The sequence below is a fragment of the Babylonia areolata genome, chromosome 9, assembly GCF_041734735.1.
Source record: "Babylonia areolata isolate BAREFJ2019XMU chromosome 9, ASM4173473v1, whole genome shotgun sequence".
Taxonomy (NCBI): Eukaryota; Metazoa; Mollusca; class Gastropoda; order Neogastropoda; family Buccinidae; genus Babylonia; species Babylonia areolata.
Window position 1 is genome coordinate 42410128 of NC_134884.1, and position 23826 is coordinate 42433953.

The 23826-nt window shown below is 42.5% G+C and overlaps 1 protein-coding gene across 1 annotated transcript; it reads right to left on the reverse strand.

Annotated features, from left to right (window-relative positions):
- Positions 1-1996: 1996 nt before the first annotated feature.
- On the reverse strand, positions 1997-22694 carry LOC143285646 (uncharacterized). The gene is made up of 5 exons (XM_076593041.1): positions 22061-22694; positions 10591-10836; positions 8291-8422; positions 6956-7179; positions 1997-2875 (listed from the first exon to the last, which is right to left on the reverse strand). The coding sequence occupies exons 1-5, from the start codon at positions 22137-22139 to the stop codon at positions 1997-1999; spliced, it is 1560 nt and encodes a 519-aa protein (XP_076449156.1). The 5' UTR covers positions 22140-22694.
- Between the last annotated feature and the right edge of the window lie 1132 nt (positions 22695-23826).

Genomic DNA, 23826 nt, shown 5'->3' on the forward strand with positions numbered 1-23826 from the left:
CGCCGAAACCTTGACAGGACTTACCCCAAGCATGGAAGTGGAGGAGGGGTCGAAACTGAGGTCACCGTGAGAGCAGGGCATGAAAAGCCACAGAACGTGAGACAACTTTTTCATGTATTGATGATGAAGGTGGAAGATGACGATACTGATATGGAGGTCCATGTTGTGTTTTGGACTACGTGACGAGGCTGTACTTTGCGCTTCCTTTTATAATGATATTTCGGCGTTAACCAGGCCCGAGAGATGCAAACATTTGCAGTGTCGGTCAAGAAATTTGAGCAACACACCCAAAAAACGCCTCCTTGAAGTAGATGATACTTGACTGTGTGGTCCCAGTCTTCCCATTTAAGCCCATTGCACGGTCAGCTCTGGGTAGGGGCCGGTCGCGGGCCGGAAAACCCCACCTCCGCTGGGAATCGGACCCGGTCCTCCCAGCCGTCAGTCCGCCATGCAGACCACTTCGCCACGGCAGCTGGTACTGTTCGGATAGTTTACAAATGCACATCGCAGGCCTTCTTCAGCACAACTCGTCAAAGACACTTCATTGCCCTTAAGTGAAATGAACAACCAAACTAAATTCGACATCTTCAGTAGGCTTACATTGAACCGCCACCCTTTCTACGGCCCCTACTCCCCCCCCCCTCCCTCCGCCCACTCCCCTGGTCGATGTCAGACTGGAGTTATTAACGCCCAATCATCATCATTCAATCTACAGCTGTCTACAGTTTGACCAGACTGGAGTTATTAACGTCAATAATCATCAAATCTACAGCTGTCTAAAGTTTGACCAGACTGGAGTTATTAACGTCACTCACCATTCAGTCTACAGCTGTCTACAGTTTGACCAGACTGGAGTTATTAACGTCCTATCATAATCACGAAGTCTACAGGTGTCTACAGTTTGACCAGATTGGAGTTATTAACGTCAATCACCATTCAGTCTACAGATGTGTACAGTTTGACCAGACTGGAGTTATTAACGTCCTATCATCATGTCTGCAGTTTTAGCAGACTGGAGTTATTAACGCCCAATCATCCTCATTCAATCTATAGCTGTCTACAGTTTGACCAGACTGGAGTTAATAACGTCAATCATCATTCAGTCTACAGGTGTCTACAGTTTGACCAGACTGGAGTTATTAACGTCCTATCATGATCACGAAGTCTACAGGTGTCTACAGTTTGACCAGACTGGAGTTATTAACGTCACTCACCATTCAGTCTACAGCTGTCTACAGTTTGACCAGACTGGAGTTATTAACGCCCTATCATCATGTCTGCAGTTTTAGCAGACTGGAGTTAATAACGCCCAATCATCATCATTCAATCTACAGGTGTCTACAGTTTGACCAGGCTGGAGTTGTTAACGTCTTATCATCATTTTTACAGTTTGATCAGACTGGAGTTATTAACATCGTGTCATCATCATCCAGTTTACACGTGTCTACAGTTTTGACCAGACTGGAGTTATTAACATTGTATCATCATCATCCAGTCTACACGTGTCTACAGTTTGACCAGACTGGAGTTACTAACATTGTATCATCATCATCCAGTCTACACGTGTCTACAGTTTTGACCAGACTGGAGTTATTAACATCGTATCATCATCATCCAGTTTACACGTGTCTACATTTTGACCAGACTGGAGTTATTAACATCGTATCATCATCATCCAGTCTACACGTGTCTACAGTTTTGACCAGACTGGAGTTACTAACATTGTATCATCATCATCCAGTCTACACGTGTCTACATTTTGACCAGACTGGAGTTATTAACATCGTATCATCATCATCCAGTTTACACGTGTCTACATTTTGACCAGACTGGAGATATTAACATCGTATCATCATCATCCAGTCTACATGTGTCTACAGTTTGACCAGACTGGAGATATTAACATCGTATCATCATCATCCTGTCTACAGATTTCTACAGTTTGACCAGACTGGAGTTATTAACGTCCTAACAGCATCATTCAGTCTACAGGTTTCTACAGTTTGACCAGACTGGAGCGACTGCTGTGAGAGGACAGGCGGTCAGACAGCAGCGCCTCCTCGTGGCCGTGCTGGTGTAGGTGGTGATACCCAGGGTGGCCCTGAGGGTAGAGGTACACCACCCTCTCCTTCCTCCTCTGCTCGGGGGACGTGTAGCTCCTGAAGCTCATCACGTGATCGTAGACGTCGTCGTCGTGAGGGTGGAGGTGGTGGCGGGCACCGGGCAGAGTGGCGGGGTCCAGGGTGTGCACGGGCATCTCGATGTCCCGCTCCGACTGCTCCATCATCCCTTCCCTCACGCCGGGTTTCGTCTCCGTCATCTCTGCCGCAGGTGGGACCACTCCATTCACCCGTCCTCCACTGTCAGTAGCTTTCACCACCTCGGACATCTGCATGGGGAAGATGAGGGCAGGGGGCTGGATGAAGGAGGGTGGTTCCTGCTGCTGCTGATGATGATGAGAAGTGTTGGTGTATTTGGCAGGGGTGGGTTTCCTCTTCCAGTTGAACTTCTTGGTTTTCTTGGGCACGGCGTAGATGTCCCGAACGCCCCCGCTCCCCGACGTCTTGCTCTTCTTCGACTTGGAGGAGGACTTGAAGGAGCTGTTCCGGAGGGAGGACAGCTTGCCGCTGCTGCGTTTGTTGGACCTGAAGGACGACCCGATGGGCTTCTTGGTCAGGGTGTCTCCCCGGCCACTGCCGCCCAGCACGGTCCCCATCTTCACCCTGTCCCTAGACAGACGGGAGGACGTGGTGGAGGGGGAGTCAGGGATGGAGGACTTCTTGTCCCAGGCGTCCACGTAGTGCACGTGGTCTTCGTGCAGCACCACGGGGCGACCCTTGGCGTCCTGCACCACCACGTACTGACGCATGTGCAGCTGCCCACAGACACACAGCACGTGACGTTGGTTTCAGTCCTGCAGGACCTTTGGTGGTGGTGGTGAGGGTGGGTGTGGAGACTTCGTGCTTTCCCCTTCATGCTGCATTTATTACCAGCTGACGGTGCAGAGAGAGAAAAGAACAAAGCGCCCAGAAAACACCTCTGCGTTTAAGGGCTTTGAAAACCAGTTTCTGATTCAACATGCTGCGCAAAAGCTGGCACCATAGGTGATAATAACCCCAAGTCATTGAAGAAACATAGCACTGGGAGGGTGAGGTGGGAAGCATAAGGAATGAAAAAGAAAACTGAGCAAGAAATACCAAAAGTCGTAGCGATGATACCCAAGCAAGCGACATGCATTGCACTAAAGTTAAATGAACGATAAAAGAAACAAACAAACAGTATATGTTTGCCTTTAATGCTGAATGTTTTGGTCATGACAAAAAGTCAACAAACACAAAAGAGACAAGCGACATTATATGCATTTACATGCATAATGAACCATAATATGAAAGCCTCCAATGCAAAACCAAAAAAAACTCCATGCACAACAGTTAACACACAAACCTGACATCAAAACAAAAAAACAATAGGCCTAATATGCAAACAAACACGAAAAGTCAGTTATTGGTTTTTTGTTTGTTTGTTTTTGTTTATTTTGTTTGATTTTTTATGGATAAGAAAGTCGTGAAATAGCTCAATCTCAAATATTCAATCCTAAGGAAGGGCGGTGGAGTTCTAAATTTAAGTATGTCGAAACAAGTAAATGAACTGATGTAGTCCAAAAACTGGTAAGATATTGCTGATATATACTGACACAGATCAGAGAATTGGATCGATAGAGGAAAAAAAATCTTTAAATTATGCAGATTCCCTACATTTTGTGTAACAATTTTACAGGCTTGTTTGGTTGGTTGGTTTTTGTTGCTTATAGTCCAGCCGACCGCACAGGGCGATATAATTGTATAGGCTGGAATTGGTAACGAGAACGACGAGACATTTACAGCACACATTACTCCCTATAAGATTCACTGTTAAATGACATCCACTGAAGGGTAATGGAAGGTTTTGGGAACAGTACGAAATGTTTCCCGGCATATTATAGACTGTTAACTAGAAAGGTCAATTGAAGATGTATAATTCTATGCACTGCAAAATGACCTCCACTGGAGAGAGTCTGTACGAAGGCTTTCACAGTATTCACTTACAATATTACAGTATTCTGCTGAAAATAACATTTGATGAAGATCGGTGAATGAAAAGTGATACCTAAGTGGTTGGAGCATTGCACCTTCAGTGATGTGAGGGCTGTGGATTCAAATTACGATAGTGCCTTTAGGTGAAGTCTGGCTTTTTTCCCCTCCGATCTCTCAGATCAGCCGGCGTAGTAGGTATACGTAACTCGAACTTTCTTCCTGTGAAAGAGCTGACAAAAGATGAAATACGCAACGTTGGAGATCCAGTGATCCGTATTAGTTCATTGATTTTAACTCTCTCCATACGAACGGCGAAAGAGACGACGTTAACAGCGTTTCACCCCAATTACCACCATCAAAATATTGCAAGTGGAAGGCTCTTATACTGAAGAGGTGAATGTTGACAAAGAATACCACAATTCTGACGACGGAAGCTAAAGGTTGGGTCATTCAGACACCCACTGGACATCCGAGGGGTCTGTGTAGAGGAGAAGAGAGGACTGGCCGTACTGAGTGAGTTAAACGCACGAATACAGCACTCAGCAAAGTTATCAGCAAACTGATGTTGATCGCTTAAAAAAAATAAATAAAATAAAATAAAAAGAACGAAAAGAAGAAGGACAACACACGTAATAGTTCCAGATCATTAACAAGGTGACATTAATTATGTGAAGAAGAAGAACAATATATGTACTGGTTCCAGGAGGAATTTGTTTAATGTCCCGTCACACATATCGGTGACTGCAGAAAATATGTACTGGTTCCAGATCAGTAGCGAATCATGTCAAAAGAACAACATATGTAATAGTTCCAGATCATCGGCAGACTGATATTGATTGTGTGAAATAAAAGGACAACATATGTAATAGTTCCAGAATATCAGCAGATTGATAATGATCGTGTAAAAAAAAAAAAAAAGTGAAAAACATATTCAGCAGTTCCAGATACGGCCACAGGAAGTCATTAAAATGAAAGGCTTTTAAAATGTGATGATTCTTGGAACACATGGTCACGGTGCAAACAGTGGACAGCGGTGGAGGAAAAGCTCCATGAACCGTCCTTTTCTCTGGGACACGCATCATGGAAGAGTAATGACAGAGAGGAGGTTGTTCAGTCATTTCTATCATACAAAAATGTTCTATTCACCAAATACAAGTATGAAATGACACAACATGAAAATGTTCCATTTACATTAGCTTTGTGTCTCAGAGTATTTTACAAAGACAATGATAAGTTTTCCTAAGTTTTCAGCCTGAATATTGTTTGAATTCCTACTAGAAACAGTTGACAAAATTGAAAACACCTTGCGAGGGAAATATCATTTTGTCGCCTTCAGTAACGTTTCCAGTTCTCTTTATACATTGATTTCTCCCCCCCCCCCCTCTCCCCCACCCCACCGAAAAGAAATCAATACAAAACATTTAAAAACAAAACGAAAACTAACATATAAATAAAACGCATACATGTTTTCAAAACTCAACATATCTGTCACTTGCGAGATGAGTTAAAGTACATATGATGTAACACAAAGTTTGTGTTTATAGAAATGACGTCGCTTGTCAAATATGCAAATACACAATATAGTTAGTCTTCAGATTTCGCAGGAACGACGAAGCGTTTGTGTTAACGATATGTAATAATACTTGGAGAAGGTCCGGCAAGCTGATTTCAAATGTTTATAAACATCTTCAGAATGCCTCCTTCCCCTCCGGATACCTACAAAAGAAACAATAAACGCAAATTATATATATACACACACACATATATGTATGTGTATATATATATATATATATATATATAGATAGATAGATAGATAGATAGATATAGATATATATATATATATATGTATATATATATAGATATATATATGTATATATATATATATTTATATATATAAGAATTTTCCCCCAATGCATAAAACATACTCCTGTACATGCATATGAACATTGAAAAATGGTTGTACTTAATGTACACGAAACGTAAGAAAAAAAATCCAGAACAATTTTCCACACATGCTAAGCAAGCAAGCACACATGCAAAGGAAAGCATGCAAACAAGCCACCAACAGGGCATCTTTTGATATGTTAGACGAACAATTACTTAACAGACTTTCTGCTATATACTGTTTTTCGTTCCGTTACTTTGATACAAGTTGGATGCAGTGTTTTTCGTTCCGTTACTTTGATACAAGTTGGATGCAGTGTTTTTCGTTCCGTTACTTTGATACAAGTTGGATGCAGTGTTTTTCGTTCCGTTACTTAGATACAAGTTGGATGCAGTGTTTTTCGTTCCGTTACTTTGATACAAGTTGGATGCAGTGCTTTTCGTTCCGTTACTTAGATACAAGTTGGATGCAGTGTTTTTCGTTCCGTTACTTTGATACAAGTTGGATGCAGTGTTTTTCGTTCCGTTACTTAGATACAAGTTGGATGCAGTGTTTTTCGTTCCGTTACTTTGATACAAGTTGGATGCAGTGTTTTTCGTTCCGTTACTTTGATACAAGTTGGATGCAGTGTTTTTCGTTCCGTGTACTCTTCCCCATCCAGACCCCACCTCCATCCTGCACTCCCCAACCTTTCCAAATGTGTGTAATATAACCTTCAAGGAGTATTTTATACTCCATTTACTCTTCCTCACCCCATGCCCCTTCCCATACTAGTACCCTCTCCCTTCTCGCCCACACACCCCAAACTCCCGAGTCTGCCCATATTGAAGTTGTTGGATTTTTGTTGTTGGTGGCAGGTTTTTTTGTTTGTTTTTTGTTTCATTTTTTCAGGCCAGCTTCCACATGCCAGGGACAGACCACAGACGTGAAGAAAGTCATGCACTAGACAAACACGGTCTCCACGTGCCCCCGGAGATGCTCCCGTTCACCCGGATACCTTCTCCAGGCGACGGTGCTGCTGCCGGCGATAGAGGATGACGGCCACGATGACAGCCACCAGGAGGACGAAGACGATGGCGCCGATGACGACGGCGATGATGCCGGCAGTGCTGAGGAGGCAGATGTCGGACCCGTCGCCGCAGTTGTCGTAGTCGTTGCAGTAGAGGCTCTCCGCGATGCAGTGCGAGTTGGCGCAGTGGAATTCTCCGCTCTTGCACGGCGCTGCGGGACAAAGACAGTTACTCATGTTGAAAACGGATTGTTAGTAAATGGATCTTTCCTTCTTTTTTTATTTATTTATTTTTTTCTATAATGAAGCATCGTTTCAGTGAAATGTACTAGGGGATGTTAACTGATTTTCGATTAGACAGAATGAAATTTGTGGATGTTTGGATGATCTTAGTGCATGTAGGACGCACAATAACAAATCAATATTCACACACCCCACCCCCTCCAACAAACAAACAAAACAAAAGAAGAAAATAATTACACAAAATATTAAACAAGACTATGCAGAAGAGAAAGGGGAATTTGACACAAAGTGCTGGTACTTCTACCAAAATGACACACCATCACTTTTACCAGTGTAGTAGTAGAGTTGCTACTGTTACTGCTCCGCCTAGTGCCGCTACAATATGTGGGTTAGTGTGTTTCCTTTTGATAGTTCCATTAATAAAAAGGGAACATAAGAAATAGAGTGAGAGCCATCTAAGACTTCAAGCGTTGTGCCCTTGTTATCGGAAGCGTGAATTGACGGACGCGGCTACTGAGTGGTTAAAATGCTGGACTTAAATTCGAGGGCCCTGGGTTTGAATCACAGTGCCTGAGTGGTTAAGGATGGAAGGTTTTTCCGATCAACCAGGTCAAGAGATGTGTAGACTTGCCAGTGGTTGACTTCGTGTGTATACGTATGGAGAAGATCAAATATGCACGTTAAAGATCCTGTAATCCATGTCAGCGTTCAGTTGGTTATGGAAACAAGAACATACCCGGCATGCACAATCCCGAAATCGTCATGATTAACCCTTTCACTGCCAGTCAGTTTGGAGTGAAATAGTCCCTGGTGCCAGAAATACAGAAAAAATGGCATCTTTGAATAACTTGGGATTCCCCTGCGATGTGAACAAAATATGGCCTGTCCTAATGGAAGCAGTAGGTTTATGAATAACCAACCCATGACCTGGCCATATTTCTGCAACCTGGGTGCTCTACCTTGGCGGTGAAAGGGTTAAACTGGTCATGCAGGTAACAGCCTGTGAACATTGGTGCTGCAGCTGGCGAATGCAGAAAAAGAAGCAAGAGTTGCAACTCCGGTTTATTGTTGATGACTCACCCAGGTGGAAAGCGGTGAAGATGATCTCCACTTGATCCCCCAGGTACCTCTTCTTCGACAGGCGTACCGTGGCGTCCCGCGCTGTGCTGGTGTACATTCCTTCCGGCACTTCACCGCCGTTGCACATCCGCCCTGAAAAAAAAAAACATCACCGACATGTTGGATGAACATAGCTATGACAACATGGAAGTATATTGCTGCGACATCTAGAAAGTATGTAGCTCAGTGCGATATCTTGGAAGTATGTAGTTGCGACATTTTTGATTTACCTTGCAGCGACATCTTGGAAGTATATACTACCACAGACAGCTTGGAAGTATGTAGTTGCGACAGCTTTGAAGTATATACTACCACAGACAGATTGGAAGTATGTAGTTGCGACAGCTTTGAAGTATATACTACCACAGACAGATTGGAAGTATGTAGCTGCGACATCTAGAAAGTATGTAGCTCAGTGCGATATCTTGGAAGTATTTATTTGCGACATTTTTGATGTACCTTGCAGCGACATCTTGGAAGTATATACTACCACAGACAGCTTGGGAGTATGTAGCTGCGACATCTAAGAGGTATGTAGCTGCGACATCTTGGAAGTATGTAGTTGTGACATCTTGGAAGTGGAAGTATGTAGCTGCGACATCTAAGAGGTATGTAGTTGCGACATCTTGGAAGTATGTAGTTGCGACATTTTTTATGTACCTTGATGTACCTTGCTGCGACATCTTGGAAGTATGTAGTTGCGACATTTTTGCTGTACCTCAGCTCGACATCTTGGGAACATATAGCTGCGACATCTTGGAAATATAATAATAATAATAATAATAATAATAATAATGGATACTTATATAGCACACTATCCAGAAATCTGCTCTAGGTGCTTTACAAAAACGCTTTTGATAACATAAAACATTATATCTATGTTACATACACACACCAAAATGTGACCACACACACACACACACACACACACACACGCACGCACGCACGCGCACACACACACGCACGCACGCACGCACACACACACACACTGCATACATACATTTTAACATACATGTGTATCTAACAGCCACCCTAACACATATATATAGATAATAACTTCAACATCGTTGAAGTATATAGCAGCGACATTTTAGAAGTATAATCACAGCAGCGACATCTTGAAAGCTGATTGATTGATTGAATGATACGGATACTTATATAGTGCATATCCTCGGTCAGAGATCAAGCTCTAAGCGCTTTACTAACACGGGGGTCATTTACACAACAGGCTGTCTATCTGGGTAGAGCCGATTGACGGCTGCCACTGGGTCGCTCATCAGTCGTTTCCTGTGTCATTCAAACAGATTTCAGGCACGCACACATACACGCTTAGACAGACATGTAACATTTTACGAGTGTGACCATGTAGGCAGCCATGCTCCTTTTTCGGGGGTGAGCATGCTGGGCATGCCCTTGTTACCATAACCCGCTGATCGCTGACATGGGTTACAAGATCTTTAATGTACGTATTTGATCTTCTGCGTGCATATACACACGAAGGGGGTTCAGGCACAAGCAGGTCTTCACATATATTGGCATTGGAGATCGGAAAAATCTCCACCCTTTACCCACCAGACGCCGTCACCGAGATTCGAGCCCGGGACCCTCAGATTGAAAGTCCAACGCTTTAACCACTCGGTTATTGCGCCCGTCGCGGCGACATCTTGGAAGTATTTAACTGCAACATCGTTGAAGTATATAGCAGCGACATCTTGGAAGAAAGTCATAGCACCGACATACTGGAAGAATTTAGCATCATCTTGGAAGGATACGGCAGCGACAACTCGTTTCTGTGTGTTCCACAAAATGACATCGAAAGCTAATGGATCATTCATCTTCAGTCATCAAATATATTAATCATCGTTGTTGTGTGCGTTGAGCGAGGAATCTTGTACTACTGGCAATCTTTTTTTTCTTTCTTTTTCTTTTTTTTCTTTTTTTGATCAAAAACTTCTTCCTCCGGTCCGTGGACCCGCTTCACCCTCCACCCATCCTCTCCCACTTACCCCCTCTCCCAGCACACACACACACACACACACACACACACACACACACACACACACACTCCCTCCCTCTTGCTACCTACATCTTTTCCCAACCTCCTAACACACACACACACACATAGACACCCACAACAACAGCAACCACAACAACACCACACACACACACACACACCATAACCACCACTTACTTCCCATCGCCCCCCCCCCCCCCCCCCCCCCCCCCCCCCCGCCCCCCCACATCAACACACAAAACCTCACCAGTCAGTTCCAGGTTCATGCGGGAGTCGTCAAAGATCTGCATGTGATCCGAGTCGCAGCCGAAGGGGCTCTGGACGTCGAAGCCCATGAAGCTGAAGCTGAGGCGTCGCCCCTGGTGCGCCCTGAGAAAGACGAAGCAGTTGAGGAAGCGCATGCCCCTGCTGGGGGGTCTGAGCAGCAGTCGTCCCGCCTCGATCCCCTGCACGCCCAGGTCCAGGGTGGTGGAACACCACTCGTCCATGTAGTCTGGTGGCACGGGCGTCGGCAGGTCCACGGGAATCAACAAGGAGGAGACATTTTGTTTGTTTATTTCCCATCATACTGGAGGTATTTAGTTTGTTAATGTCCATTCATACTGGAGGTGTTTTGTTTGCTAATGTCCATTCATACTGGAGGTTTTAGTTAATGTCCATTCATACTGGAGGTTTTAGTTTGTTAATGTCCCTTCATACTGGAGGTATTTAGTTTGTTAATGTCTATTCATACTGGAGGTTTTAGTTTGTTAATGTCCATTCATACTGCAGGTATTTTGTTTGTTAATGTCCATTCATACTGGAGGTGTTATGTTTTGTTAATGTCCCGTCATACTGGAGGTATTTAGTTTGTTAGTGTCCCGTCATACTGGAGGCATTTTGTTAATGTCCCGTCATACTGGAAGTATTTAGTTTGTTAATGTCCATTCATACTGGAGGTATTGTGTTTGTTAATGTCCATTCATACTGGAGGCATTTTGTTAATGTCCCGTCATACTGGAGGCATTTTGTTAATGTCCCGTCATACTGGAGGTATTTAGTTTGTTAATGTCCATTCATACTGGAGGTATTTAGTTTGTTAATGTCCATTCATACTGGAGGTATTATGTTTGTTAATGTCCATTCATACTGGAGGCATTTTATTAATGTCCTGTCATACTGGAGGTATTTAGTTTGTTAATGTCCCGTCATACTGGAGGTATTATGTTTGTTAATGTCCATTCATACTGGAGGTATTTTGTTTGCTAATGTCCCTTCATACTGGAGGCATTTAGTTTGTTAATGTCCCTTCATACTGGAGGTATTTAGTTTGTTAATGTCCCGTCATACTGGAGGTATTTAGTTTGTTAATGTCCCGTCATACTGGAGGTATTTAGTTTGTTAATGTCCCTTCATACTGGAAGTATTTTGTTTGTTAATGTCCCGTCAAACTGGAGGTATTATGTTTGTTAATGTCCCTTCATACTGGATGTATTTAGTTTGTTAATTTCCCTTCATACTGGAGGTATTTTGTTTGTTAATGTCCATTCATACTGGAGGTATTTAGTTTGTTAATGTCCCGTCATACTGGAGGTAGTTAGTTTGTTAATGTCCCTTCATGCTGGAGGTATTTTGTTGTGAATATCCCTTCATACTGGAGGTATTTAGTTTGTTAATGTCCATTCATACTGGAGGTATTTTGTTTGTTAATGTCCATTCATACTGGAGGTATTTTGTTTGTTAATGTCCATTCATACTGGAGGTATTTAGTTTGTTAATGTCCATTCATACTGGAGGTGTTTTGTTTGCTAATGTCCCTTCATACTGGAGGTAGTTAGTTTGTTAATGTCCCGTCATACTGGAGGTAGTTAGTTTGTTAATGTCCCTTCATACTGGAGGTATTTTGTTGTGAATATCCCTTCATACTGGAGGTATTTTGTTAATGTCCATTCATACTGGAGGTATTTTGTTTGTTAATGTCCCGTCATACTGGAGGTATTTTGTTTGTTAATGTCCATTCATACTGGAGGTATTTAGTTTGTTAATGTCCCGTCATACTGGAGGTATTTTGTTTGTTAATGTCCATTCATACTGGAGGTATTTAGTTTGTTAATGTCCCGTCATACTGGAGGTATTTAGTTTGTTAATGTCCCTTCATACTGGAGGTATTTAGTTTGTTAATGTCCATACATACTGCAGGTATTTTGTTTGTTAATGTCCATTCATACTGGAGGTATTATGTTTTGTTAATGTCCCGTCATACTGGAGGTATTTTGTTTGTTAATGTCCCTTCATACTGGAGGTATTTAGTTTGTTAATGTCCATTCATACTGGAGGTATTTTGTTTGTTAATGTCCCTTCATACTGGAGGTATTTAGTTTGTTAATGTCCCGTCATACTGGAGGTATTTAGTTTGTTAATGTCCCGTCATACTGGAGGTATTTAGTTTGTTAATGTCCCTTCATACTGGAAGTATTTTGTTTGTTAATGTCCCGTCAAACTGGAGGTATTATGTTTGTTAATGTCCCTTCATACTGGATGTATTTAGTTTGTTAATGTCCCTTCATACTGGAGGTATTTTGTTTGTTAATGTCCATTCATACTGGAGGTATTTAGTTTGTTAATGTCCCGTCATACTGGAGGTAGTTAGTTTGTTAATGTCCCTTCATGCTGGAGGTATTTTGTTGTGAATATCCCTTCATACTGGAGGTATTTAGTTTGTTAATGTCCATTCATACTGGAGGTATTTTGTTTGTTAATGTCCATTCATACTGGAGGTATTTTGTTTGTTAATGTCCATTCATACTGGAGGTATTTAGTTTGTTAATGTCCCTTCATACTGGAGGTATTTTGTTTGTTAATGTCCATTCATACTGGAGGTAGTTAGTTTGTTAATGTCCCGTCATACTGGAGGTAGTTTGTTAATGTCCCTTCATGCTGGAGGTATTTTGTTGTGAATATCCCTTCATACTGGAGGTATTTTGTTTGTTAATGTCCATTCATACTGGAGGTATTTTGTTTGTTAATGTCCCGTCATACTGGAGGTATTTTGTTTGTTAATGTCCATTCATACTGGAGGTATTTTGTTTGTTAATGTCCCGTCATACTGGAGGTATTTTGTTTGTTAATGTCCATTCATACTGGAGGTACTTTGTTTGTTAATGTCCATTCATACTGGAGGTATTTAGTTTGTTAATGTCCCTTCATACTGGAGGTATTTTGTTTGTTAATGTCCCTTCATACTGGAGGTGTTTTGTTTGTTAATGTCCTTTCATACACATACCGGTGTTGTAGACATTTTTTCAATATTAAATTTCACACCTACAGTTTTTCAACCTACGATTCTTATAACCTTTCACCATCTGTAACCTTGGGTGTTTTGCTTAGGGAATCTGTGAAAAAACAAAACAGTTTATCCTCGAGCTGCTGCAATACCAGTTCTGTTCGGGGATGCTGCGGGGTACAGGGACATCAAACTGGATGCACAAACAGCCAAGGTTCCGTTGGTTTCGCTATGTCAGAACCCAAGCATTGCCAGGCAAAAGAAAATACGACACAGGTATACAACTGTATATCATAACCTGATCTACAAAGATATACATTCAGCCAGCATCTGATTGTGTGGAGATCATCTTTCAGATGGGCCGACAGCATAGTAAGAGCATGATCCACTGTCTTCTCCACTGCAACGGGAATTCATTTGCAGTTTAGTCTTTCGTGAAAGACTAGGATTCTCAAACTTAAAGAGTCAAGATTTCACTGGCTCTCAGAGCGGCTGCAGCCTTGGGGGTAGTTAGCCTTTGGGGAACATCCCAACGCCGAATAGCCTAAAGCCCTCTGGGCCAAGAGGGTTAACAATGAAAGCGCTGTTAACACTGAAGACGATAGCGAGAACGAAAGAAACATGAAGTGCACAATCACGTAACTGACAAGAAGGCAACAGTTCAAATAAATATCGCCTTTTCTCATCTCGCCCCTCCGCCCCTCCTCCCAACTTCCCGCCTCACCATGCACAGACCTGCTGGTCACTTACAACTGATTACCTTCACCCACACCCCTCGATTCAACCACAGCCCTGAACGTATATCAAAAAAGCAAAATCAATCAGCCAGGACGAATCACATCCAGCTTTTGGGATTTTCGAGATGCTCCCCTCTGGTCGACGGTACAAAAGTATAAGGACGAAAACCAATCGCTTCGCCAATAGCTTTTTCCCCAAAACAGTCAATGCCATGTCTCTCGAACAGATCCAATATGATAAATAGAATTGTGCAACCAACAACCATCTGCCTGAATATCTAGTCATCAGCACCATCCACATGCAATATGCAGCTTCTGTTCAAACGTGTGTGTGTGTGTGCAGTGCGTGCATGCGTGAGTATGGCACAAATTTTTATATTGATATGTACTTGTATATATCTTATTTCTACTGTATCTGTGTTTGTGTATGATTTTCGATTTATGTCCGTATCTTGTTATGTACTATTCCCCGCCCCCCCTCCCCCAATATTCCTTGTGACCCCCGGTACACTTGATAATAAAGACATATTCTATTCTATTCTCTCTCTCTCTATATATATATATGCTGTATTTTCTCTTCGGAATTTACCGCCTGTATCCCCTCCCCGCCCTCTCCCCTTCGCCTGCCTCTGTTCATCGGGACTGCACGTAAGCCTTACTTGATGGCTATTTAGTACAATCCGTCACCTGTATCTAATTATGTATACATTAATTACAAGTCTGTCGCTACGTTTCCTGAAGTAGCCGTTGATTATGTCACAGTCATGATTTCTGGTATCTTTCAAGTGTTGGCCTGAGATTTGCTGTCCTTCTCATGCTAGAGTCCACCGGATTACTTAATTGAGATCCCCTGACAAATTGTTACGTCACACGTGACAGAGATTACAGAATAACATACAGGCAATTTGTCACGGGCAGCAGATCCTGATGATCAATCGGTTAACTGTTTGATATTTACACTGAGGTCAGCCCACGTTATGCGCAACAGCCGAGTGGTTAAAGTGTTGGACTTTCAATCTGGGGGTCCTGATTCGAATTCCGGACACGGCGCCTGGTGGATTAAGGGCGGAGGTTTTTCAGATCTCTCATGTCAACGGATGTACGGATCTGATTGTGCTTTAAGTCCCTTCATGTGTATAAAAATGTAGATCAACGTCTTATGGGTAATACAACAGTCTCTTCATCCCATCTTTTGTTCTGTTTCCGTTCTTGATTTTTTTTCTTCTGAGCACAAAGTCTTGTTTAAAAATATTAATTATTTACCATCATACGCCCGGGGACACAATAGGTCTGGGAAATGTCAAAATCGTATTGTATTTTATTCTTTTATACTGTATTGTACTGTACTGTGTTGTGTCACATTGTATGTACTGTACTGTACTGTACAATGCTGTGTTATATTGCGTCATATTGTATTGAACTGTATATGTTTTACTTTACTATTTGTCACAACAAATCTGTCTGTGTGAAATTCGGGCTGCTCTCCATGGGTTCAGAAGCTAACGTATTCATCGTCTGCAGTAGAAATGTGCTATAATAATGAAAATGCGGGATAATTAACAGCGATGATTTACACGAGCCAGCCAGCGTCAGCATCGGGGGGGGCGTGGCGTGGGGCTGCTGTCACCTGGAAGGTCACACTGACCTGTGGTACTTAATTGATATTTACCATTGACGTAATCACCTGTACATACGGGAGGATTTTCGATGGGGGAGAGGAGGGGGAGGGATGTGACGCCCTCTGCGTATTACGCCCTGTGCCAGTATGGCTTGGATGTTTCTTACAGGATTGATGAGGGTGTGAGTCCAGACTGCTCCGTCAAAGTACTGAGTGTTGGGGAGGGGTGTTAGGACAGAAGGCGAAAGTCATCTGTCACCTCTCGCTCTCTCCTCCCGACATGGGTGTGTGTCAGATTTTCTTTCTTTCTGCGTTAGTATGGTTGCAACTGTCATATTTTCTCGTACTTAGATACGAGTGGCCTTTTGCATGCATGGCGTTTTCCCCAGCCATGTAAGCAGTCATAGTCATAGTCATGTATTTATTTATTTATTTAATCATTTATTAGGAGGGAGGCTGAGTGGGGGTGCTGTGTTTTTTCGTGTTTCCGAGACCCACGGAACACTGACATTTACGGGATTTTTGACATGTGTATTTGATATTTTACGCGTGTTTACAAACGATGGGCATTAAGCCACTGGTAGATCTGCACATGTGTGAACCTGGGATATCTGAATAATCTCCTCCCTTAACCCACTTTTAGCTCGGAGATCGGAAAAAAATTCCTTCCTTAACCCACTTTTAGCTTGGAGATCGGAAAAAATCTCCTTCCCAAACCGGCCACTTTTAGCTTGGAGATAGGAAAAAATCTCCTCCCTTAACCCACTTTTAGCTTGGAGATCGGAAAAAAATCTCCTCCCTTAACCCACTTTTAGCTTGGAGATCGGAAAAAATCTTCCCTAACCCACTTTTAGCTTGGAGATCGGAAAAAAAATCTTCTCCCTTAACCCACTTTTAGCTTGGAGATCGGAAAAAAAAAATCTTCTCCCTTAATCCAACAGGCGCCGATACCGGGATCGAACCCAGGACCCTGAGATTGCAATACAAGTCCATCGCTTTAGTCAGTCAGTTATTGCGCTGGTCAAAAGGTGTCAGTTGTTCACATGTTTTGGTCTGTTTGCTTCACTCTGTGTGCCTGTGTTCGTTCGTTTCTTACAGGGCGCTTGCTGCGCGCGTACGTTCGCGCTCACTCACACAAGTTTAGCTCTCAGACTGTTATCAAATTCATTACGGGCCAAGTATTGTTCTAATGTCAAGTGCATATACTTTAGTAACCTGACAATTGAGCATATAATTTTTCACTGTAGCTTGATGAAGCCTTTTGTACACGAAAGTGTGTCTTCACAAGTGACTGAGAACGTTGATGTTTTTGACTTTTTGCATTCATTATCAGTTGTTTCGCTTGTCAGTTTAACGACTTCTCTTTTACGAAGTTCTTTAAGTAATTTCCTGTAACTGTATTTAGAGGTGTTTTTGTTTTTGTTTTGTTTTTCTTCCAAATTTCACCCACATTTTTACCCTCATTTGCCCAGTTTCCCCCAACCCTCCATTCATTCACATCTCCCACCCCTTCTAACCGATAATACTCAGATGTATTCATAAATACTTTAACAAAATGTCTTCAATCACCGATATGTGTGAAGGGACATTAAACAAAAATTCCTCCTCACTCACACAAAGACACAGATACACAAAGTGTAAAGAAGGGGGAGATGGGGCAAACTTAAAACTGGCAGATTTGTTAAAAACTGGCTTGCATGTTATGGGCACACACACTGACAATGCACACACACACACACACGAAAAAAAAAATCGTTTGAAATAAATTTCGGTCAGTTTTCCTCGTCATGTTCGGTAGACTTCATGAAATCGTATTGTGCATTAATAAAACAACAACCAACAACAAAACTTTTATCCAATCACACACGCACACACACACACACACACACAAAGAGAAAGGAATTAGTTTGCACCCCAGCCGATTTTCTTTCAGCAATATCATTGGACTTCCGCGAGCGTCGAGTGCACACTTCGCGGAGACTGTAATAAATTATATCCTCCCTTCGCCACCCCCACCCATGCCTCCACCCCTCCCCTCCCCTGCCGCTCTCCTCTCCTCCCTCTCTCCCCCCCCTCCCCTGACACGGGTCCGATACGCGGACAACAAGTGCAATTCTCACGACTTTGAAAACTTGCACGTGAAACACGTGAGCAGACAACACAAGCTTGACGGGACTGATTTCCAACTCACAGTTTTCAAACCTTTCAGTCCCCGTCTTTCACTCAGCTGCACGCTTTGTGACCTACAAGGTTCAGTCAACTTGCGAACGCTCTGTCTGATTTTCTGGTTTCCTGAATAGGGGGTGGTCATTTCACCCATTTCACGAGGTGAGTGTTTGGTACGCTCCCTTGTATGTATGTGAGTGTGTGTGTGTGTGTGTGTGTGTGTGTGGAGAATCCAGCTGTATTGTTTGATTCGATTTGAAAATGGCGGGGGGTCGGGAAAGAAAGACAGCAAATTCTGCACTTTAAAGTAAGACTAAGGCACAAAGCAACCTGTTGTACACTTTAAATGAGAGATACAGAGAAACATATAAATACCACTTTAACTCTCTCCATACGAACGGCGAAAGAGACGACGTTAACAGCGTTTCTCCCCAATTAAAATCATCAAAATATTGGAAGTGGAAGGCTGTTATACTGAAGAGGTGAAAGTTGACAAAGAATACCACAATTCTGACGACGGAAGCTTAAGGTTGGGTCATTCAGACACCCACTAGACATCCGAGGGGTCTGTGTAGAGGAGAAGAGAGGACTGGCCGTACTAAGTGAGTTAATGAAACCTGAAGTGGGTGTGTGTGTGTGTGTGTCCAGTGTTTCAGGTTAAAAAAAAAAAAAATCAGAAGTGCGACACGGGTTGGCCATCTAGCTCTTTCAGCTCACTCCCACCCCCTCCCCCTTGCTCCTTTCCCATTCCTATACAGAGAGGGGGGCTGAGAGAGAGAGAGGGGAAAGCTCATTCATGCAGACTATGACTATTGTAAAATGCTCAAGTCGTGCAAAGTCTTCTTTGTGTGAATATACACTTCTCCTTTTGAGTGCTTTTATGGTATAATGAAGACTAAGATTAAAAGAAAACAATTTTAATAGAGCTAAACGCAGGGCAAAGCGCATGGGTTACAAGAATGCCTTTTTGAATGCAGAAAGTAAAAACTGCAAAGGAGTATAAATGATGTATGAAAAAGCAAGTAAATAATCATTATCTAGACTTTGCTTCAAAACTCCGCCAGATGCAGTCAGAGGACCCTAAAACATACTGGGGTTTGTTGAACAAAAATAAGAAAAAGAATGACATAAAACTGCCAAATTGTAAAATGTTTTCATGCCATGTTTAGAAATATGAACCTTGAGGGTTGTGATAATGATGTGAATGTTACTTTAGAAGAAAGTGTGCTTGAAAACCCTCTTCTGAATTATTTGATATCCAAAGCTGAGGCGGTTTAATGCATTGAAAGGCTAAATTAAACCTACACCGGGGTCGCAATGGTAATATCTGATAACAATGAAGCTTCCAAAGTTAATTGCTTTTCCCGACAATCCGAAGCAAGGCCGATAAATCTGGCTAACTGACAGGGCCTGAAGACTTTATCTGAATTAACTACACTGTGCCGTCAGTTTAGATGGTTATACAGTGTTGCAAGCGCGCTCATGAGAAAACTGAAAAATCAAATTGGATTAGCAGAAAGACATAATAAAAGAGAATCAGTTTTTCACGTCTCCAGTTAGGCCGACCCAGCTATTGTAGTGGTCCTTGGGGACAGGCCCCAACTGGCACAGCCCATACCTTCGTAGACCATCCTTGTTGGGAGAGGACAGTAAATCAAAACTATAGCTTGTGGAGCTCCTCCTTGAAGGATATCAAACAAGGAGCCTCGGCAAATGTGGCTGGCAAGGAGTTCCAAAGAGGAACTGTTCTTGGGGGGGAGGGGGGGGGGGAGCTTTGTTTGAAACGTTCTGGCCTGGATGGAGAGTGTATATGGCTGCCCAAGTTATTTTGTTTGCTGGAATGAAGTAGTCGGTAGGTTTAATGTCCACATTGATGATTATGTCGTTATAGAGCATTGTTAATTGGATCTTCTGTCATCCGGCCTCTGGTGTGTCCCACTCTTGTCCAAACATAGATATGACACTGCTTGTGTTGTGTATGTTAGTCACATACTATAGATATGACACTGTGTTGTGTATGTTAGTCACATACTATAGATATGACACTGCTTGTGTTGTGTATGTTAGTCACATACTATAGATATGACACTGTGTTGTGTATGTTAGTCACATACTTGGCCGCTCTTCTCTGCACCATTTAATTTTGTTGAATCTCTCCTTGCTGGTATGGGTTCTCACACAGAGAAGCAGTATTGGAGGCAGGGACGTCCCGAGGCCTTGTAGACATTTGTCTTTGTGGTGCTGGAAGGTGTTTTCAGGTTCCTTCTGAGGAATCACATGACTATTAACTTCTGCTTTCTTGGTTATTTAGTCCATACATTCTTTTCAGTGTAGATATGAGGTGATGGTAACTCCCAGATATTTTGGGTCGCTATACTTCTGAAGCGGTACACTGTTGTTACTAACTCAGGGGTTTTATTCTTTTTTTTTTTAGAAAAAAAAAAAATCTTGGATTACCTTATTTAATTTTATTCATTGGAGTGTGTGGAACAGGGAGTTTTCCCCCATTTATCTTGTGTGCACACACACGTGCGCGCGCGCACACACACACACGCACGCACGCACGCACGCACGCATACACCTCCATACATCCAGTTGTCTTACAAATGTGGACATTTTCTTTCATAAGACTGAACGATTTCTTTCAAAATGAAATCAGTTGGAAACGGATACAGTCGGTATAAAGGACAATGATGTACGGATATATAGTGGGTGAAAAGGAATTAACGCTGGACATCTGAATGGCCTCATAAACTGTCCAAAGACAAACATTCTGGCATGCTGATTTGTATTGATTTCGGAAACACCTTTAGTTCAGTAGAATGGGGTTTAATTCTTAAAGTTTTGAGATCGTTTGGGTTTGGGACAAAATATATCGCTGAAGCATCACTTTTTTTTTCTTTTTTTTTTTTAACAGAAATCTACAGTCATAATCAAGAGACAGTTTATAATCCCTGTTTAGAGTATGGGAAGTTGTAGACAGCGTGACCCTGTCTACTTTTGTTTTTGTCGATCATGATTTGAGAAAACAAAATATCGGAAGAATAATTAACAGTAAAAACAACAACAAAACAAAAAACAAACAAATAAAAATATTAAGGGGGTGTGGTTATTGGTAAATGGGAATCAACATCTGAGCGATTTGGATTCATGACTTCAAGATCTGCGCAGCGCAGTGCACAAGAGTTTTTATCTGTTCATCATCATTTCCATTCGTCTTATTGATACGGTATCCAGAGTTTCTCTGTCCCCTCCCCCGCCCCTGTTTCATTGCTTCCATCCTGTCTGTCTGCCTGCCTCTGTGTCTGTCACCGCTTGTCTCTCTCCTCTCTCTCTCTCTCGCTTTGTACCTGCCCCCTGTGTCCCCCTCTCTCCATGTATCTACTCTCTCTCTCCCTCTCTCTCTCCCCCTCCCCCCTCTCTCCCTGCCCACCAAACCCTCCCAGATCTCACCCCAAACAATGCCAACTTTAGCAACCTAAATTCCTGGAGCTAAATGTACGGTATATTTCGTGTATATTGCAATACAGGCATTAAGTATAACATGAATAACAATGATTTGACCTTTTTCATCCACTCTGAGTTGGTATACTGTGGAGAAATTGCCCGAGAAACCACCGTCATAAACCCATACTAACCTCATAACGACATGCACGCTTTCCTGTACAGCCGCTGAAATTGCAATTGCTGGAAAGCGTGTGAGGTCGTTATCAGGTTAGTATGGGGTTTTGACCGTGGTTTTTCAGACATTTTACACCACAGTTTACCTACTCAGAATGGACGGCAAAGGTAAAATCATTGTTAATTATGTTATACTTCATGCCTGCATTGCAAAATTCACGAGATATACCGTGCATTTAGCTCCAGGAATTTATGTTGGTAAAGCTGGACATTACCCAAACGAACCACCACGAAACGACGGTGTGTGACTTACAGGTGGGTAGGTCGGCTTGTACAGAAGACAGGAGGGCAGTGAGGGTCACCACCGCCAGGTGCTGTGCAGTCCTCCCCATCGTCACCTGCACACGTCTTCAACACCTGGGGTCTGGAGATGGGCAGGTAGGAGGTTCACGGTTTATCTCCTTTTCCTTTCCGTTTTTTTTTTTTGTTTTTGGTTTTTTGTTGTTGTTTTTTGCACTTCACGTCGTCTTTTTCCTGCACTTTCACTCTCGTTCCTTTTGTTGTTTTTTCGGCTTGAAGTCACTTTACTTCCCTTTTATCTAATTTTAACTTTGCTTCTTTTTTTTTTTTTTTTTTTTTTTTTTTTTTTTTTTACATTGGTTTCCAAATTAACTAAAAAACAGATTTCGTATTTATCTTCGTTTCAAAGAAACTGTCTGCAGGATGAAAAGGAAGATTCCAGGGCGTTTTTTTTATTTTTATGCCAAAATTGCCTTTTTGAAAAATTGTCACGTCTTTCCCAGTTTTCAAAACAACTTATTTTCGTTTGCACAAACACTTTTTTTTCTCACTTTTCCAGCGCTCGGCACGTCCGATTTATTGAAAATTGCACATCATTATTTCTGTGCACATCTGTAAGCATAATGTCAGTTTTCTTTTCCTGTGATTTTCTCGCTTCATGAAAATTAAACAACTAATGTGTAGAACGGGGGAAGGCGTTGAACGGTTTGATTAATCAACACTGAGTGGAAGCACTTGGCGCGAACCTGGCCATCCTGTCAGTCCGTGCATGGGGGGTCTGTCGCTAGCAGGGCGTCCAGAGGCTGGACAGGTTTAATGGGGGGAGGTGGGGTGGGGGAGGTGACAGGTTGTTGATGACTGATGGGAGGGTCGTCAGTTGCCAGTGGGCCACGCCCCCCGAGGACCGGTGTTTACGTGGTGAGTTGTCCTGTTCGGTTTTATTGGCTCGTGGGGGTGGGTGGCAGTGGAGGTGGGCGGTAGGGGGTGTGGGTGTGTGTGTGTGTGTTTGGTTGTTGTTGCTGTTGTTGGGGATGGTGTGGGGGTATCATCAAGAGACGGTGAAAACAAAGCAAGACAAATTTCTTTATTTTCGAGGTAAGTAGAAAACCTTTTCTTCCCTATCTACTGCAGTTGCCGACTTATACAGACAGGAAAAGACAAGACGTGTTTGTTTCAGGCATTTAGAAATACTTAGTTTATGAAGTTAATACTAAACATGAAGCATATGGCATTGAGCCCACAGGCAATTGCAGAAGCCATACTAACTGGTTGGTTGACAGACAGGGTCTACACTGCATAATACAATACAAAATGAAAAGTTTACGAAAGAGGGAAAACGAAAACGCGCGCGCGCGCACGCACACACACACACACACACACACACACACACACACACACACACACACACACACACACACACACAGAGAACAATTTACAAGATCAAAAACTTGCTGTGGGAAGACAAATACTAGCAAGTAACGAACCAACTTCATTTAAATGACAGATACAGAGAGAGATCTGGTATGTTCATGAAACAGTCACATGAAAATAAACATCTGAAAAATCAGTTGCATACACACTTATTCAGAACGGAAGGTAATATGGTAAACTGAGTTAGATAATAAGAACAGAGAATTAGAAACGTACGTTTATATAAATAAATGTACAGACTTGACAGCATTAAAACCTTACTGCTTTTAAAGTGGAGTATATGACTCATATGGTTGTGGTGCAGAGAAACCTAAGACTGGGAGTTGGTCACACACATACACGCGCGCG

Coding starts and splice junctions, on each gene's coding strand:
- LOC143285646 (XM_076593041.1), bottom strand. CDS start 22,139: ATGGGGAGGACTGCACAGCACCTGGCGGTGGTGACCCTCACTGCCCTC. Junction 10,837..22,060: donor ACAAGCCGACCTACCCACCT/GTAAGTCACACA, acceptor CCGTGCCACCAG/ACTACATGGACGAGTGGTGT. Junction 2,876..6,955: donor AGCACCGTCGCCTGGAGAAG/GTATCCGGGTGA, acceptor GTCTGTGGGCAG/CTGCACATGCGTCAGTACGT.